At 39.7% G+C, this 21331-nt stretch overlaps 1 protein-coding gene across 2 annotated transcripts in view; it reads right to left on the bottom strand.

The window, feature by feature from the left end:
• The window catches only part of Pgant9 (polypeptide N-acetylgalactosaminyltransferase 9), a 287854-nt gene that overhangs the window by 105537 nt on the left and 160986 nt on the right, over window positions 1-21331 (bottom strand). For both annotated transcript variants that reach the window (XM_076311692.1, XM_076311693.1), the window contains exons 4-5: window positions 16023-16837; window positions 10206-10404 (exon numbers count right to left, since the gene is read on the bottom strand). In XM_076311692.1, the coding sequence (XP_076167807.1) occupies window positions 10206-10404; window positions 16023-16275 (452 nt within the window). In that variant the 5' untranslated portion in view covers window positions 16276-16837. The remainder of the gene's footprint in view (window positions 1-10205; window positions 10405-16022; window positions 16838-21331) is intronic.

Below are 21331 nucleotides of genomic sequence, written 5' to 3' on the forward strand. Positions count from 1 at the left end.
GACGGCGGGTAAATTTAATTCCTAGTTATAAAAATAGTCGAAGACCGAAGATAATTTCGTTCCTCTGGAAGTGTCTTGTCAAGTGAAGTTACCAATATTTCAAAACCGTGCTATTAAAATCATTCAAGGAAACAGTGGATCGTTCGTCTTGGTTCTGCAATTTTAATTATATATAGCGGACTATATAAATTTCTAAAACGTATTGCTTCTTAATATTAAATATGTATTATAATATTGACATTCTGTTAATTTTATAATACATCGAATCTTGTACGACTTGAACTCGTTGCATACGTTTTCTCAAAACTTCAATTTATTCGTGTTCCGAATCAAACATGATTTCTCACCCGCGACAGTAGCGAAAATACTTATTTATTTTATTTACGGACCAACTCGTTAAAAGTACAGAAACGGTACAAGTTAGAATGACAAGAAACACGATTAAAACGTAATTGAAGTATATAAAAAACAACATTTAAAAAAAAAACAAAAAAAGGTACGACAAAAATATGCACACGGAATGACAAGTGCAAAGCAAACCTAGGAGTTTGGATATCTAAAATTCTCTATATTTCGACCTTGAACGAATTTACATTCCGAGAGAAGCAAGAGGTTACGAGTGGGTTATCGTTATGCTCATGGATGACCCTGTATAGGAAGCAGAGATCAGCAATGGTTCTCCAAAGTTCGAGCAACTGAACTTCGAATGTGTTCATTAGCGGGTCGTAACTGTGATCTCGCCTGGATAGAGCTTGACTTATTTTACAACGATAAAACGAAGCATTGTACATCGAATGCCCGATATTTAAGGTGTTCCTGACAAACGAGACACCCCGTACAATGAAACTTCTCGCACGAGGCGGCTCTATTTCCAAGAAAATCGTGTTCGAAAATTTGTAAACTAGACGTTCACTCTCTAAGGTTATCGTCGTTTCACCGCACCTCGCTGTTTCTGCTTGTGTTTACGTTTTCAAACACAGACACGGGGCCTGATACAATGACTCACCAACAGTTCTCTCAATATTCCAATTAGACTTAGAATTTTTACGATGTAGCAATGCAAGAATACGTTAACGTACTGTCTGCGCCGAGAGCTCGTAATTCTCTCTAGAATTTTGCCACAATCGACCCAATACAGAGATTGCTGTATTGACGTCATCCGGATCAAAAAACGATACTCGAGTGTACACTGAGTACACTCGATCGGCAAACTGTTGCAATTAATGGACACGTGCGTGAAAATATCCACGGAATTAAAGATTGAAAGTATACGCGTACACGAGAGCGACCGGTTCACTTTTTTTCAATAGTTCATCGAACTCGATCTTATCGAATACAAGGCCAAACGTAATTTTATTCCGCTCGGTCGCAGATCGATTGTATCAAAGATAATAATACAATTACGGAAGAACGGTATCCCGACGAAGAGGAACTTCCCTTTAAAGAAAGTTCTTTAAAGTTCGAATAATCAGACTGTAATCCATCTAAAAACGGACACTCGCGAAATAGATGAATCCTCGAGGAAAGCAACGATCGAACGCAACGGGTCAAGAGGAAATTTAGTTTGCCTCTTTACAGTCTACGGGAAAACCTTCGACCACGCGGAGCTCTCTTAAATAACCTACTCGATTATTTATTTTTCTGCATTTCTCCGCTCCACGTTGACCAACTGCTCGAGATCTTCCTTTTGTTCTGGAAACAGGCAACTGCGCGTCGTAATTTAGTCTCACCGAAACCATGGAACAGAGTAGGCGGAAACGCGAGAACGCTAATGAAAAAGTATGCGCCGGGCTCGGCGAGCTGACTGGCCGATTTCCGTTTCGCGTACGCGGCCGGCCAATGGTGAGACGCCAATATTTTTCAATTACCGGCACGAGTTTATTTAGTTTGCGTACAATTGCTGCGACCTAGCGCCTCATCCAGATTGAATTAGTCGCGGTCGAATAAAAACACCGATTCGAGCATCAACGCGCGTTTCTCCGACACACTTAACGCGCGAATAGACTAATATTTGCACAGATTAGGCTGTTTAGGAAGCTACTCGTACCGCGTGGAATACCTCGCTCAGTTGAGCGAAATGAACGTAAAATTATCGGCTCTCCTTTCGACGATTAACTTTAGAATTTCTTCGATCGAGTATAAAGTTAATTGTGACATATAATTTGTATTCAGTCAATATCGACTTAATTAAAATAAAAAACTCCGGTTATTTACAATCTTCATAGTTGAGCACTTGTCTAAAATCACATCGTGGTTTTTTAATCGAGACGAGGTTTCATTTTTAATAGGTTAAATTGAATAAATATTGGGATAAATTTAGCGAAACTCGTTCGTGAGTAAATTATTTAATCAATGTACAAAACAGTACGATCAATAGTGTCGTTGATAAAAATGATCAAAAAAAAAATGAAACAGTTTAATGGGTCGATTACTGATTTTGAAGAAAAAAATAATGTCGAATGGTTTCTATCATTCATAGTAATAATACTCCCACGCCGTGTCAACTTGCCTCTGTGAGAACCGGAGTACACGTGACTACAGGTTTGCGCGAATAGACGAGAGATGGAGCAAGAGTGGCAAAATATTTTGGTGGGGGTTGGCGAAATGGTATGGGTTGAGTTAACGAAGCATTATAGTGGGGGCAGATCACCAATGACCTTGAACGATCCGATTGTCGACACATTTTCCGCTGCTAGTGATCCTGCTCGTATTCAAGAACGGATTCGGTCGTCGTTGAAATCGATGTTCTTAAAGTTATCGATATTGACTCGATACAAATTATATGTCACAATTAACTTTATACTCGATCGAAGAAATTCTAAAGTTAATAGTGTTAACTTAACGCTCGTTAAATTTAACGAATAATTCAATACTCGATCGAAGAAATTCCAAAGTCGAGGCCTGACTACACGGTGGTACTTGACAATCGACTGTAATCGTCGCGGATGTCGCTATCGTGTTACAAAATTATTAAATAGAGCAAGTTAAATTAAATACAGATTCCATTGAAGAAACATCGTTGAACTCTGCGTAGATTTTCCATATCTTCGACGGAAGCGATAAACGTATACGGGATTTTGCAACGCGCGAAACATTTCCTGCCGGTTGCCGGAATCGCGATTTCTTCGAACGAAAAACTACAAATTTCACAATTACGAATCTCGAGCGAACTACTGCCCTAAAATTCCACAATGGAACCGAGAAGCACGAGGGGAACCATCCTCTCGACATTAAACAATGGTAACAAGTACCTCGGAAGTAACGCACAACAAGAACATGAGCTACGTTCTCGAGTAAAAGAGTCGTAGTTACGACATGAACAATAAAAACCATTCTTAGGAGTGGTGAAATTACTGTTGGACGAGTCCAGTGTCGGTGTTCATAACTTCTCGTTAACCGAGCCAACCATCTTTTTTACCATCTTACCGGTCCTCGCTGGCTCGCGAACGCTGCATGGCCAATTTTCCTTTCTCGTTGCAGCATTCGAGGAAAGCTGAATCGATCGTTTCGCGAAATTCTTAACGAGATGAAATTTCTTAGTCACGAATGGAAATTAATTCGCGAGTTTTACACGCAATCCTGTCTACTTCGCATCTTCGAGGCGCGAGATATTAGTTTCGAGTACCGTTTAATTACGTCGAACATTGAAGTGGGTTTTTCTGTTTTTAATCAACTAAAATTCATTTCTAGGTCATTGTTAAGATCTAAATTATTTTCGAAGTTGGAAACTCTTCTTCCCGAATGTACGCGTAATTAATTACGATAGGAACGATCGTTCAATGTATCCGACTATCGAATCGATAACAGCGAGCCATTCGTGCTTGAAGAGTACAAACAGATTTCAACTCCCGATCATTTCCACGCGAAAGAAACTAATTTCGTAAAAGCCTCTCTCGAGCTTTACGAAACTCGAACTTATCTCCTATCCGGTTATGATCACATTAATTAACAAAAGTTTCCAAGAAAGTAGCTTATTAAATTAAGCACGATTTGGAGTTAATTATTTCATCGTACAATTTCAATTAAACGTTCGAGCTTCGTCAGAGTGGAGAAGCTTCTGTTCCCTGCACCTGTTCCCGATATTCGTTCGCAGTCGATAGTGTAACGAATATCCTGTTCACCGTGAAGTTGTCGAACAATATTAATTCATCTAAAACAGAAACTGAATTCCACGAACGACTGGTTCGATGAGAATTCAAATCGAAGATTGACACGTCATTCTGAATCTATATACAGTTCCATTGTCTTTGTAATTACAATGTCCAACAAATTCGAACTCTTTTCTGCCTGTGTCGTATCGACACATTCCGAGTAGTTTCTTCTTCAAAAATGTCTATAGAATCCAATCTTGGTTAGAGTTTTCGTCCCGGGTAAAGAACTTCTCGTAAAAATATAAAAATAGTGTATCGGAACTTTTTAAAACTTTAACGTTAATTTATAACTATTTAGGATCGAAACCAATCAATGAACCGTACATCACTATATTCGAGAATCTCTGCTCTATTTTTGAAAACTAATTAAAACTTTCTAACGTTTTTACTTTTCGTGTAGTAGCTCATTATCATCGAAAATTTTGGGTTTTTACGAAAGCTCGTGTTTTTCGAAAAAAAAACTGAGGGTGTTTGGGGAGTTTGGCTCAAAAAGGATCACCCACTAGTTATTACAAGGCAAAAATCGTATTGGACAGTGTTATCGATCTAACATTATTAATTGTTTTTTTGTTTTTTTTTTTTATTTTACTCAACCTTTTTTGAGACACAAAAAAGCCACAATCTCGTTGCTTGGTACTCAAACATTTAAGGTTACAGAGTCACGAAAACTCGAATTGAAAACATTTTTTATTCCGGATAACTGAGATTCTACTATGTATACGCGAGTGAATAAAGTTTCTCCTCCGTTTCATACGTACAACGTATATATTACACACTCGATCAACCACCAAATTAGAGTCATCAATTCTAATTTGCTGTAATATAAACTCTAATTAATATACACCAGTTGAGGATGCATTCGATGAAAAAGTTTCTTCCATGAATTTACATTTGTCCATTCGCCTACGTCGACTCTTAAATAAATCGTGTATAATTTCTCGGCTGAATGCATCTTCGGTTAAAGTATATTGATTAAAGTTTATATTTAAGTCCATTAAAACGAATAATTCTAATTTTGAAACTAAATGAATACGTAAAATATGTTACGCGTACGAGATGGACGATCATTTTCGAGAGTAAGTGTATGAATCGCGCTGTGAAAAATTATCAACTTAAAGTGTACAAATGTGTCAACGATGGATTAATTTGGCGCAGGAAAACTCGATTTCGTTTGAAGCTCGATAAGCCAAAACTTTCCGCCATTTGGGCTTTGATCTTCGAGGAATGCTATTCAGGAAACGTTGAGCAGAGAAATAAAGGATGAAAAATGATGAAAGAGAATGTCTCGGAAAGTTACCCGCATCGTCGCGAAAGGTGGCATCGTTTTCAGGGGCTTTGTCGCGGCTACCTTTTTCCGGAAGCGCGTGTTTCATTTGCCGGAAGGTCCTCCAGTTTGCTTTACATAATTGAAGAGGTTCCTTGAGGAGCAGCAATGAACTCGTGACCTGATGGCAAGGCGAGGAATCGTCTTTGAGCCGCCGGCGAACCGTGAAATCAATTAAACGATTTGTTGCGGATAAACTTTCTCTTCCTGCAACTTAATGAATACGTCGGAAGCCGGTCGACTGAATATTCACGAATCACGGTGTCGCTGGAATGGGTTCCTTTAAGGTGAATTTGTCCATTAATCGACGCCAGACTTGGATCAATTTTATCAACCAATACCGATAAAAGCGCAACTCTTCTATCAGAATATCTTTCTTACATTGTAAACATTGCCGCGAACATTTTTATTACGCGTTTATGCCCGTAAGAACTCCACAAGAGAAGAAAAATTTCGAACATCTTCCTAATAAATCGAAAATAGAATTAACGCAACTGGTCGTTCTAAGGGGGGTAAATTTACCGAATTTTTTCAACTACGACAAACACTTGGGGTAAAAATTTGCCGTGTTTTCGTTAAAAATTTCGTATTTAAAATTCACGGATATGCTAATACTCTCTGGTGAAAAATAATTTGTACACTGGACGCAAACATATTTAATAGAAATTCTTCCGATTATTTTCCCAACTTCTGTACTCTACGAACATTATATTCACCGACCATACGTCAGATTGTCTTTCTAACTCAATGATACAATCTATCTTCGCAAATAAGATTACCAACTAAATTAAAACACTGCTACAGTATTTTGTGTATGTGTATCTTTGTATATTATCGCGATCGAAACATCTTTCTCTACTTTTCCGATCTATCGAACGATCACTGTGTACTCGTACCTCGAACCATCTCGCAACTCTTCGCTTTATCAAACGAAAACGAACGCGGCCGTATCGATTATATTTCTCCGAGGATTAAAAAGTTGGAACATTCCGTCTCGATGACCACGATTTCGAAACGTGTCAAAATTTCAACGACTCGCTAATCGAGCCAAAGCGTTAGCGCGACCGCCGATTGGCTTTAGTTAACGACGCCAAAAGCCCTGTAAATCAGGGCCACCTGTTCGCGGACACCTGCGCGTTGGTCTCACCCTTTAACTGTTCAGTTTAGTTCGGCGACGCCGCGGTGTCCCGCGCCAATGGACGTCCACGAAGTTCACCACCCCCTCCAACATCCCTGATAATGTCGGTGAATATCATGTAAATTGTAATTAATATTCATGGGGTTAATTCGCCGCCGCCTGCGCGCACGGCCACGAGCCGCGTCGGCTAAAGTTTTACCGAGAATTTACGCTCGCCGTGAAACATATTTCGGAAGGGGCACCGGAGCCCCCCCTCGCGCATCCCCCCGATCGTCGCCAGATATCGTTACGCGCCCGGTCTGGCTTCGTTGCGGAATAAATCGCCAGTCGTACGGCGACCGCGGTGATTTATCACGGAATTATGAAGAATGATCCCGTCGATACGGAGCGAACGAATGGGGGACGTTACCACGGAGGCGATAAATCGACCATGGTTTTTGATATTTCGTCGAACGGCTTCGATAGGGTTTCCCAAACCCCTGTATCGAGTTTCATAGATCTTACGTACACGGTAGACGTTTACTGTTTGTCGATCCGCGGCTCGATACACGCGAGAGGGATTTTCACCGTAATCGGTGTTGTTCCGTGTTAATTTACGTAAAAAATCGATAAATCGAACTACCGGTTTAACTCGACGGAGGATGGTATTAATGGAACGTGATATCACGTAATGTGGTATTAATGGACATGAAGATGTTTGTCATTTAACCCTCGTACGAAGGGTACGCGACCAATTTTGATCTACGGTCTTGCCGTATTCTTTGTTCGAGGATGTGTAAGAGTTTACTCGGAAGATACGGGAACGTGTTACCTTCAATGGCTCTGTGTAAGCTCTTGACAAATGCACGCAAAGCCGTCAACGAACCCGTAAACCGAAAAACAGAGAAAGAAACAAACAATACCGCGAACACCTTCTCCGATGTTACATTTGTATCCGCAATAATACGAAACGTGGTACAAAACGCGAGATTCGTAATAGATCCATTTGCAAAAGTGGTAGAAAAGATACGGTCATTTTATGCGTCAAACTTGCCGAAATGAAAATGAAAAATTCCACGCGCAATTGCACTTATTCATCTATTCGTGCGATCGTGTATATGTGTAGTTTTATGTAAATGAAATTACACGCATTTAAAAAGCATGCGTAAAAGTGTATGCGCAACTCCTTCTTGAAATTTGAATAAAATGGAAATTGTACCGCGGATCGAAATGATTCCGCATTCGTCGTCTGCCACGTTCGTCTCGAACCATCTGTTTTCCAAGGATTAAAGATAAATGTAGATAATACGTTTACGTTCGCGGATCAAGACTCCTCGAATATTTCGAAAAACGATTCTAATATTTCGAAATTCTGCTTGTATCGATTAACACACACACCGTGAGCGAAACAACTTCGACCTTCGCTGTTGAATCGTGTACCATACTGGATGTCGTAATGTGCACGCACCAACAACCTTCAAACCCTTGTCGTATACTCCGATTTCACGAGTGTAATTAACACCCCGTCAAACAGCAGAAAGAACGAAATTATCATCATCGTGCAAGAAATCTACACGGAACTCTCTAACAACAACACGGATATAAACATCATCTGGCTCCCCTCGACCGAAGGAAAAACAGATAACGAAAAAGTACACGCCGCGGGAAGAGAAACAACAACCTTTCCACCGGCTGAAACAATAATCTCGATCCCGTATCAAGATCATATAAATAGTATAACACCGATCGTAAGAGAAAAATGGAACGAAGTCTGAAAGAAGAAAAAAAATCACAATACTGGCTGGAATCGATAAGAACTGCTATCTCAAATATCTCGTTGTCTATCTATTTGATAAAAAATCATTTCCTGCGAAATAAATTATACTCAAGGGGCTCTATTGAACGAATGCCTTTTTAATTTCTTACGTTCTATATTTGTAGGGATAACGAGGTGAACTTAAATTTTTCAAACGAGACTATATTTTTTTTAAGTCAAGGGTCACCTTATTATTGCTCGTTAATGCAACTTGACAATCCAACGACTCGAATCCGTATAAGAAACACCATGAATTACCACAAAGAAGTGTTCTCAGAAATATACCATATCCAGACAACTCCGTCGTTAATAATCACCTACGGTCACACACGAAGAAGATGTACAACGAGAGTTGAATAGAAAATAATAACGTAAAACCGGAAGACCTTTTACAAAAAATCAACGTGTTAAACGCCACTTTCGACGATGATTAAACGCGATTAACTTCCATTTAGGAACGTATCGTCGCAAAATACTCGAGTTCCGAGAATCACCGAGTGAAAACGGTCATTACCGACTGTAAAAAAGAGTTTTCGTGGCTAATTAAGTCACGGAGCAACTGCGCGCCCCCTGTCGCTAAACGTTGCGCAAGTGTCCCCCCCCCCTCCTCCTCCTCCGGCGCAACAAATTAGTCGCGATGAAATTAAGTTAACCGCACGGCATATATCTCCTGTGCTTCAGCGTGAACGGACGAAATTACTTTCTTCGTGTCAACGGAAAGTAATTCGTGCAATCTGTTAACAAGAAATTGCAATAACGTCCCATTACTCCGACCCAAAACATATTAATGGACTTGTTCCCCAGGTTTTCCGCGAGCCTCGACTTCATTACGCGAACGAGACGCTGGTTATACGTATTTTCGCTTTATTATGTTACCTACCGAAGAACTTTGGAAAATCCTTGAATATTTTATTCAGACCGTGCATGTCTCCCAGAACGGGGGGAACTCTCCTTTGGTAATAAGGTAATTAAATAATAACGAAGTAACGAGTTCAATGCCGAGGGAGATCTCGAGGAGAGTCGCCCCTCGAAATTATTCCGTGTTTATCGAGATCCTCGTCGATCGCGTCTATTTCCCTTCAGAATACACGTTCTTTTACAGTACCCCGAAGAGACATACGAAACTATGAAAAAAGAATACGATATTGGTAAAAGTTCCGTAATTGGAAGCCCATTTCGCTAATTCTCGTAACGTAGTACTTTTACTGTCGCCTGGCACAAATTTAGCTCCGGTTCGATGAAAAATTAAACAAACTTCTGACGCACGAAGTTTCTCCGTATCGAAAACTTGCAACGAATAGTACGAAATATTCGTGTACTGGAATAAATAAACGAAATGTCTGGTAATATTAGTAATTGATCAAAGTCGAGAGTCCTTGCATCGATTGAATTAAGAATAAATACAAATCGATCGTTCTGTACCGGTATATCGGTAAATAATGTATCGATAAATCGAAATGACCCTGGTCAACGGGATTGTAGAAGCTATTGGGTATTAATAATACCACCACGATAGCATATGAAATGAAAGAATTATGTAGGACATTTCAGGAATCACTGGCGATACGAATTATTATTATTCCTGTAACAAAGGAGAAGAAAACCTTTGAACGCAAAAACACCCTAATCTACTCGTGGGTCAGGGAACTATGAACCGTGTCAAAGTCCTATGTACATTTTTTCTATATTGGCGCCCGATGTATTTTACTAATTGGCAAAATTCACGAGCAATCCGCGTGAAAATGTTTTCGAAGCTTGATATATGTGTTTGAAAGTATAGTTTTGAATTCGACTCACCATGGATCACGCGGGTCGGGCAGTGTTCTGTGAACAGAAATCAGGTCGCTGACGTACTGATTGAAAGCGTTGTTAAGCCATCCGTCGTCGACGAGTTTTTTAATTTCGACAGTCATATTTGTAGGTAGAATCACAGGCCTTCCATTTTCGCCGGGCGCGCTAGTGTCCTGATCGCGAGGAGCAGCGAGCACACCACCGCCTGAAAAAAAAACGGAAACAGATGTATCACCAAGTACGACTGTCTGACAAATGTTTATCTATTATATATTCTATTACCCATATATTATTATAAATACTATAAATATATTTTATCATAAATATTGCCTTACAACGTAAATTCGTGCAAACTTTTCACGATAGCGGAATACCGTGTGCAATAATAATACATTAGCTTCTAACGTAAACGAATAGTTCTTTTAGTTTCTGATTCGAAGAATTGTCTCGGTTTGGATTCCATACTTAATCATAGTTTCTACGTTTTCTTGTTTACATAAATGGCATATTTACCCTTCTAAAGTTATGCAAGCTATCCGTCTTAAGATTCATCGAAGCATAAAAGTGCCAAAGAGGTTAAATTTGTCCACAGTTACGTGCTACGGTTTATCGCTGACGCATTGGGAAGTGAAACATTTTCTTTCTGGACAATTTTCTTGCGACTATTCTTTACATAACTGTTGCGTACACCTAGCAACGATCAGAGGTCGACCGTGACTGGGCTGGAACTGATTACTGAATTTACGCGACGACCGTACCGTGAGTTGGTCACGAATGTTTGGAAGGTTTTCGAATGCCATTGGCTGTTTAATTTCCCAAAGGACGGAGTCCGACGTTTCCTCGACGAAGCGTGTGGAACGGTTTTGCTAATTGAAAGGATCAATTCTTGAAGCCGACTGCCTTATTATCGGATTCAACGCGTCCAAATCAGAGAAAAGCAAAACTTCTACACGAAGAAAAGTTTCGAATAACAAAGAATAAATACATAGCTATCCGTGCTGGTTGCTCGTTGGATGCAAATTAGAATCTGAATTATCGGATGAAATATTTCCCAATAACTATCACAATCGTTGTACGTTAGTTGTATTCGTCATCTTTTATTCAAGACACATTTATAACAGACCCTATTATTTGTTACTTCTTCTCTGTATTAATTTTGTTTCTATATCTTCTTCTTCGTTACACCCTTAGCGTATCAATTCAATTACTTGTACCTCCTTCTTTGTTACTTTTTAGCGTATTGATTCGGATCTTCGCACTTTGATCCCGTATACCTTATTCTTTCTTACCATTTCACCGTATTAATACCGCTCTTTGTACCTCGTCCTGTGTTATTTCTTTACTGTATTAATTTCCTTACACCTTATTGTTACATCTTCGTCGTGTTACTTCTTCGTAGTATCGGACTGTACCATTCCCTATTTTAAATCGACGAATCGTACTCCGTTCATCATAGTAACAAGAATCGATATTAATATCGTTACTATTTTCCAATCCATAGAAATACCGATGAATATTTGGAGAGATATCGAGAAAGCATCTCTCATCCTTAAGAAGTCAAACTACCGACCATCGCGTATATTCCAACGGGATTGGAACTTTTTTCCGCCATCGATTTCCTAATCAAATTGTCCTTCGAGCCCAGCCTAGCGTTTTCAAAGAAAAACGGAAACGCGATGCAACCTGGCGCGCCGAGTAAACGAAGCCAAAGTCGATGCGCATACGAGACGCGTTCATCGGGGTGGTGCACGTGGAAAAGTAGACGGTGCGAATTGAATTTTCAGAACGTTCACATATCCGGGCGCGACCGTTCTCGTTCTAAGAGCTTTCCCGCATAAACTCGAGTTTTATTTTCCAAACGCCATATTGGCGGGGCATAGGTAAAGCCTAGACGGTAAGTGGTTCGCTACGATATGGCTGACTGGCGCGACTTCACCCAGTTTTCTCGCCTCCTTGGTTCGTCCTAAAAATAATTTTATCCCGCTCGACGAAGTTGAGCCCCGGTGTGTACGGCGCGGCAATAAAGAGAACGACAAATTGCTTTGGTGTCGACCGGTTCGCAAGCGAACTTCGCCGCGATGAAACTCGCGTCGTGCATCATCGTTGACCCCCTTGACCCCCAGCTTGGCTTCTCCTTCAAAATTCTGGCTCCGCCTTCCTATATTCTGCCAACCCACCTCGCACCTCCCTCGATTCTACCTTTGTCCGGTGTCGTTCCTTGGTAATCGTTGTAGAAATTCCAGAGGCCTTTTTCGCGATAAAATTGAAGATTTGCGTAACGCTCTCTCGCCCTCTCTGAGCAACACGGCGATTGAAAAAATTATCGAGTTATCTAGGGTGCGAATAACACCGCGTGAAAATGAAGACTTGTTTACGATGAAATAAAGAGTTTGTTCCGTAAAGTTCGAAAAACAGGGTAAAACGAGAATGGAACTATTTATAAAGGATTCTGGTATACCGTGTGGAACATGTTTACGAGAAGTTAGGTGTACCAGAATTGGAACGTACGCGCGTATTTAAATATGAAATTCGTATTGAAAAGTAATCCTGAATTGAATCTCGTCATGGATTTGTAACACTAAAAGTTTAATTGTCGGTATCGACGACTTTCAGCTTTATTTTACCGGCTTGAAGTCGGTAAAAGATCTGTGCAACGAACTGCACATGCTGCACCTGTGAAATACGAGTGGTCCAACGACTATCGCGTATGAACTTTTGAAAACGTATGCTTGGCGAACTTCGTACTTCTATTACCCGCCAACCCCGATGATATTCTTCGTACGCGTTAATTTGTCAAGGAAAATATAATAAATGCCTGCTACACCGTGAATTACGTACGTGCATTATTGCATTAATTAAATGCAATGTTTCTCGAACAGAAAGTTTAACAATACGATGCCGTCATACCTACCAGTTTGTTGTAAATTAGAACATTAATTTGGAAACAGGTATAGCACGTATACAATAGTTGTAAGTTGTTAATGAAATTCGCTATTGCATCGCGTTCTGTTTAACACCTGACAATTTATATATTTTCCGAGCCTCCCGTTAGCAGAGAATATCTATGTATCAGTATTCCGCGATCCACGATGTATTACTTATTAGACAATTATTTATTACAGCGTTAATAAAGTTAGAATGCAATACACTTCCTCGCAGTGCTAACTAGGATTCTTTGAGAACGAGATCTTCGTGCATTTAAACTGCATTGTAATACCGTAGCGATCGTAAAGCGTATAATCCGATAATATTCCTTAATTACGGATACGATAATACACATTACCGAGTAATAAAAGCCTACAAATAAAGGGGAGTGTAGAGTAAATTGTTAATTAAAATGGTTAGGAAAAGCTGTTGATCGAAACGGTTTTACATCAAAGTGGCGTCGTTTGTTAAACTTGTATCACATTTCCTACTTCCTTGTTACGTGGAACAATTTAGAGTTGAAATTACAATCTTCAACTCTGTATTACTTCGCCGCGGTGGTGATCCCGGCTACAGTTGCTCGGAGATCAATTATTTCTTTCGCGGTATCATCGGTAATTTCGGAAAAATTTCCACTACTCATCGATCGAGTCGAAATGTATATAAAATATCAAAAGTTACAATTCGAGACGTTTCTATCGTTAAAGAAGCAACCATCGACGGATTGTATTCTCATTTAAGTTTCGAGAGTTCTACGAAATAAACTTTTTCAAGAATTCCTATCGCTAAATCAGAATTGCACTCAGAGGTATTTTCTTCGACTTTCCGGTATACAAGCAAAGTTTCGTTTACCGTAATGTAAACTGAACGAAAACCGCCTAAACTTTTCACTATCCGACTCCGGTCGACTTAAAAATACCTATCGCATCTCTAAACATTTGTGCCAGTTCGTCTCAGCCTGTTGTCTGTCTACGAGAAGGTTAACGAGTATTCCCATTCTAGTTTACAGTTTACCAGGTCCTCTACCATTGCCACTATTGGCCGCTGTCGATTTTTATCACTGTTCTTGGCCTATAGGGACAATTGTAGGAAAGTTGCTAGACTGTAGACTATTATTCGTTCACGAGAAGAAGGTACAGCGCGTTTACATTCTAGTTCCGCCCGTAGTTTGTTAACGCTCGTACAACCGCAAGCAAGAATCGTCATTGACCTAAGTCGACGACGAAGTAACAACGACTGTAACGAAACCGAGTGAGAGAGAATACTGCGTCATTGCCACAGCCTTCTAATCAAACGTTAGCTATTAATAAATAGAATGATTTCGTTTTTATGTAAATACTATCACTAATTCGATAAGTTGCTCGTAAAGAAAAAATGCATATAATTTAATACGCGTAATAATCATTAGTATTTGGAAAATTATTTACAGAAAAAAGAACTAATTTGTATTGATTAAAAGTAATATAAATCCGTTTATAATCATTTCTATAAGAATTATTGCTTCTTGTGAAAAGTTTTTTTATAACCTAAGAGTACATCTAAAACACTAATACGATCGTAGCTTGATACCCTATAGAAGTACTTTCGACCGATATTTCTGCACGTATGGCAGCTAAAGACCTCTATATATCTCTAATACGTCGAACAAAGTCTTTCGAACTTAAAATACGTTTTTTAAAATACGAAGCTTATATTTCACAATGGCCCATACGTTTCTATTGAATTTTCATCCAGGTATTAGATTTTACACAGTGAAAAATCGACTTTGGTGTTTCGACCCTATGTTACACCATGCAACGTTATTCCCATTACGAGCAACGTTTCTGTGTTCAAATACTAAAGTCTATTCTTCTTTCTATCAAGAGGGCTTACCCTTTATGCGAGAACAGGTTAGCCTTTTTTTTTAAAATGGCTCTAGCTTTACTTCTCATCGATCCGCTTCGTAGCTCGATTAGAAAGATCACATTTTGTCTCTGTGTAACGTTGCACCCACTTGTCAACGAATCGAAGATGCAAATAATTTATTGCATTTCTCGTGTCCACTTCAGGGTCTTTCGATGACACGAGAAAACTGCTTCGAAGCGTTTAACATAAATTGCACTAATTTCGAACAGACTCAGTTGCTAGACACAACGGAGGATACTAAGGCTCTGCGAATTAACGCGTACTACAAACCAATTTAGATACTCGTATTAAAAAAATCTTCCGCTCGGTAGATATCAAATTCCAAAGATATCGCATTTATGCTCTCGCGATGTATACGTACTACTTAGGATGCTACCGGACGAGTGGTACCATCGAGCAGGTGATGATTCAATGTGCGAAAATAAGTCGAATAACAGATATAACATTTTTCCGTTTGAAGCTCCGTTTGTGAGAAAAACGAGTTCGAAAGTGTGTAAATAATATATTTCTTATTATTAGATAATAATATCGAGTTCGAAAATTTGTAGACAATACATTTTTTATTACTATCGAGAAATACTTAGCTGCTACGGACGCACTCCCGTTACGAGCACCGAACGTTTTCACCGTATTAACGTAATAGGTTGTTCGATAAGTTTTGACGAACGACCTGGTATTCGTCATCGCTACAGCGAGACAGTTACAATTCGACCGATGCGAACGTACCGACGATAAGAGTGTTGTTATTCGAGTGGTCGGTAGCCGGCCGAAGGCAGAATGTAAATACGACGAAGAACGACGAATATGATAGCTTAAATGAAAATGTTCGCGTTACAATTTTCAAGCTCGGTTTTCTCGTAAACGGAGCTTCTAGGAGAAAAATGTTACACCTCATTTCGATTTCTTTCGGCACGTCGAATCACCACCTGCCCGATGGTACCATTCGTTCGGTAACACCCTGTGTTTACCTCGCGTAACAACAGAATTAATTACCTTGCTCGGGACCAGCCTGGGCGATCCTCGCCTGCTTGGCCTGGGCGTTAAACGGTGTCTCCTTCCTAAGCGCCGCAGCCGCTGGCACGAATCCGTTGGCCATTTGAGGCGCCGCGACGCCGGAGGGTGCCAAACCTTGCACCGCGGCGTTGGCGCGATCCTCCGTATAAAGGAGGAAGCACACGGTGGCCCAAACCGCCGTAACCAGGACGGCCACCTTCAGCCACAGGGATCTCCTTCTGGGAAAACCCATTTTTGACTCGTGCCACGGGTTCTCGCGTTCGTCGCCCGAATCCTCTGCAACTCCGTCACCACCCTGTATCCTCCCTTTCGAGCACGGTTCGATTAACTTATCGTTTTTCAGCCGGCTCGAGATATCGTGTTACCTCAGCAACATCCTCTTACTTCGTCCCTCTGGTCCTCGTCTCTCTGAAATCACGCGCAACACCACGTGGTATGTCGAACGGTTCCTCCCTTCGAACGGGGTTGACGAACCCGGCGTTCTCGTGATCGAGCGATCTGGTTACGACAGATTGTCGCGCGTCTCGTGCCCGTCGATCCCGTACGATCGACACTCGATACGATTCGACCGCCACTGGATCATCGTTCGACCCTCATTTTTTCGCGATATGGTTCTTCGTCGCACCGAGCGCGAACGGATGACGATCGATACGGCGAATTGGTCCTCGGTTGATTAGCCGTCACGATGTATCGCGGTGAGACTTCCTGGTGCCTCCACTCGGTGCGAAATGATATGAATTGATATGTATCTTCACGATCAGACGACTCTTTACGATGTCACCGCATGTCCGCGTCTGAAAAAGGCAAAGGTAACCGGTTAGCAGACACGTACTTTGATAACGAATTGTACGGACGCGCGGAGGACCATTTGTACCATCGCGGTAATTTCTTTCGACGCGTCACAAATTCTCTCTCTTTCTTTCCGCTCTTTCTTTTTCACTGTCATAAAGTTATCCCCACCGTTTCCTGGAGCTCCTGGCACCGAGCGAGCTTCAGCGTTATCTCCGACACGCGATCGAAGGTGTCTCGGATTACTAATGAGTCACCGAAGCTGGAAAGTAAGTTTTATATTTCTTACTTTGTCCTTACGAAACTACCTTATAACGAAAATGATGTCAAACGCGTTCGCGTTTGATCGCTCGAAATTGACAATACGTGCGACGGAGCAATGAAAACCAAATCCTTTTGCTCGGTGATACAATGGGGAGATAATAAATTTCAAAGTAGAATAATCTAATAAATTTAAGATTGATAAATTTAAGAATAAAATTGTCGGTCAAGATTAACGAGTGGCGAATGTTGTCTGAAATTTAATCAATTAACGAATTACGTCAGGAGTGTACCCGGCAACGTTTTCATAAAGAGGAAACTAATTAAATAGATGAAATTGGACAAGCTAAATGAGCACCGTTTATATTTGAACACTATTATAACTTTACATCTCTGCTCCGTGTGTAATATGCATATTATTTGAGCACAATAATTGCTCTCCATTGTCAGAAACTATGATTGTTGTTATTCAGTTTAATGTATCGTAGCCATATATAGAAGGAAGAGTTAAGAAATGAAAATATTAACGATTGGTATATGTTAGGAAATATTTTAGAATTCTCTCGGCGAGCAGTGAAATCGGAACGTAACGAATCGAATAATGAAAATTTAGTTGCGACAAGACACGATCTATCGATCTATCGACGAACGAAAACACGCGTATAAGTAACGAACGTTTCGTTTGGACGAATTATTAAACATTAAATGATCCCTTTGCAAACATTTTGCAGTCTCTCTAAATGTTCTCGCGACTTTTTACTCCGTTTCTCTCGTAGAGGCGTGGGAAATTTCAATGAGATGATCGATCGCGCAGTTGTTCGTGTTTCCTTTGCGTGCGGAAAGCAGTGCTGACAATGAGTTACTCTTGACGATCTTAATCGGGGAAAGTTAATCAGAGGATACGTGTGTTTGAATCTCGTTAGGAAGGAGATAGTTTTAACACAATTTTTCTTCGATTCAATTCGGTTATAAAAACGTAAATTTTTCTTTCTCTTTAGACAAAAACGATTGAAATTATATTTGATTCATCGAAACAAACTTCTCGATACTCTGTCCATTGTTGTTGGAGTAGTTTTGAAATAGTTACAAAAGCGAGCTCGTTGTCATCTATTTCAGACATTATTAAAACCTGAATATCCAAAGTTTCCATTTTCAAAACCATTTGTTTCGATTTTACTACTCGTATTAATTTACGAACAGTTAAGTAAACGTGTGCTTCGAAATTAATCGGTTAAATTTAGTTGGAGAACTCTATCGAAACAATTAAATGAATAAATATAGTTCGAATAACTCGTCGAATTGAAGCACTGAACTTTTAATAAGAATTTATAGTAACCGAGCAAAGTTTTATGTTTCAGTTATTAATCTCGCTCGTGATCATTTTAGGAGGAATTTTTCTATTCGATAAAATGCACCTAAAGAACTTTCATTTTTTCATCTATCTTAGCCTCGCTTAATGAAATTTTCCTTCTTTCTACAAAAGCAAAGCTTAGCACTGCTAAAATCCCTTTGATAAGAAAAGTTGGCTCGTATTTGAACTTTAGAGTTTAATTAACAGAAAAGTGAGTGTTCTTTATAAATTACTTTTAAAACTCTTCATGTATTATTACGACGCGAGTGTTTAAGAAAATTTAGTAGAGAAACTGAGACGCCCGCGAAATATTTACTAAAGACATATTTGCGGTACACTGGGCCAACATGCGGGAAGATATACCCATAAATTAACTTACGCGAAGTAATTGAGTAATATATCACAGCCGGGATTTCATTAACCAAAGTAAATCACCCAAGGAATATTTCGAGGTAAAAGTTTTGATTATGCACCGAAAACAAACGTTCGAGAGTAATGTCAATCAATGGAACATCGTTGAATATTTAAAATATCTATCGAAAGACAAAATCGAACACACATTTTTGGGTTATTTCTTCGAAAATATTCGTATAAAATAAATCTTACGAAAATATCAAATTGAACGAACGATGAGTACTCAAAGAAAATACGTGTTGTCCGCAATATTGATCGATTCTATTTTCGGTTCGAAGCAATGAAGTGTTCTACGTCCGAAATTACATCGTTCTGTCCACAAAAAATAGTAAAGTAATAAAACCAGGAATAGCAACAATTGAATTCTACCAAATTATACGATTACCAAAGGCAAGTGAGTTAAGGGGTTTAAAAGCGGCCATCTACGTCCACGTTAATGGAAAGTAATCCATAGCAAGCAACTGACAATATTACCAGAATATTAAACACTTTACAGAATTCCGGGTAGTATTGTAGTTTCTAATTCGTCATTAACATTACCCGAAACTATATCCATTATGAAGAAACGAGTAATACAAGAGGGGATGTCGGAATGAAAATAAAGTTTCTGAGAATATCGACATACACGATCACGTATAATGACAAAAGTAGTATCTAATAACGATAGAAATACAAACGATGATTTTTTCTGGCCTCTCGAACATTAACGTACCACACATGCGTACACATTAATTATATCCCACGTATTCCTCCATGGATTATCCATCGAGTGAAAATAATGATACAAACGAATGAAAAGGCAGCGATCATTGAACATCCTGAACTCTGAGATTACTGTGTAAACGATGGTATCCATAATTACGAACTCTTATTGAAATGTCAAAGAATTAATTCGCGATTAAATCAATTAGCGGTAGCAATAACGCGAACGTGGCGATCATTAGCAACGAGAAATCGATTGCAATTTTACTGTAAGATTTTTCTCTGTCGCATTGAACACTGATTTAAGACCTTCGTTGATTCCGAGTTTCGAAAAATCTATTCAATGGAAAATCATATCGGGAAGAAAATCTATTACAAAAACAATTTGAAACGTGGAAGAATACTTACCGAGATAATCAATTTCGAAAAACGAATAAAACGTACAGTTTCTGCTGCGTTATTTGTTCGATAAAGAATACAATTGAAAATGTATTCGATTGAATATCATCGACGCGACTGGACGCCACTTTGAACGAAAATCCGAACGAAGTTATCACTTGTCCCGTAGCTTCGATAATTGTGAGCTATCGACCCTCGGTAACCGTGAACGGAAAGAAAGAAAATGTTCTACGAGGTTAATGGGGTTTGCAGTCCTTCGGAGATTTCACTAACTGAAACAAATTACCGCGAAACTTTTGAATACGAAAGATACACTTGTTAACCGGGCCGAGCCGGAAATCCACATCGGGTCGTTCATTAATAAGCTGAAAGCACGTTTGCTTGTTGTACACTCGAAGACACCGGGATAATGTAAGCGGGAGAAGCGCGGAACGTGCTAATGGTGTTACGACCGACGAAACGTTACGTAAATCGCGAAAAACAGCGAAAGAAGAATGGGCAGAGCGCAATCTTTGTCCGCAATCCGGCATTAGAATGCCTACGTTCGACATTGGAGAACAAAAGATACGAGGATGCACACGTATTCAGCGAGTGTATCGCGTACCGTTATGCAGAGATTACCTTGCATTCGATGCAGCCTGCTGCATTCCAAAAATTTCGACGAGCTCTCCCGCCAGCCGTGGCGAAGACAATTTACCGGGAGCGAATCTTTTCATTGTTAAAAACGATCCACCGTGAGATCGATTAATCAAAGAATTCACCATCTCCTAGATGGATCGGAGCAGTTTTCGAATTCGATGAATATCGCGACTCGGATTAGGATTTTGAAGAAGAAAAAGTATTTCATTGCTAAAAGTTTCGTAAGAACGAGGTATATTTATTCCGAGATCGTTAAATAAAAAACGGACACGGTTAAACGGTATAACTTAAAATTGAAAAACATATTCGTGGTTTAGAGTTACACCGTTCAATCACCAGTGTTTTTCGACTTCTTACGAGTTTTCGAGTTCTTGCGAGTACGATTTATTTATATCGTAATTAAATCGAATATCGAAACAATGAAATTGCGAAACGCGTACGTGTATCGTATGGATAATAATCCGTATCGTTCGAGAAAGAAAGTAGAATACTTTTATTACCATGAAAATTGATACAGCTTTCTCCATACTCGAGTGATATTCGAGCTCGCGAGCGAGAACTGTGAACGCGTTGACCCTCCGTTGTCTGAATTTAATTTTCTCTTTGAAAAAAAAGAAATTATTTGGTCATTTGTACGTCCACGTATTAATTAATGCTTCGAGTAAATTATACGGAGTACCGTGAACGCGTTAACCCTCTGTTGCGTGCATTTTATTTTCTCTTTCGAAAGAGA

This window comes from Ptiloglossa arizonensis, chromosome 5 (genome assembly GCF_051014685.1).
Source record: "Ptiloglossa arizonensis isolate GNS036 chromosome 5, iyPtiAriz1_principal, whole genome shotgun sequence".
In the NCBI taxonomy this organism is placed as follows: domain Eukaryota; kingdom Metazoa; phylum Arthropoda; class Insecta; order Hymenoptera; family Colletidae; genus Ptiloglossa; species Ptiloglossa arizonensis.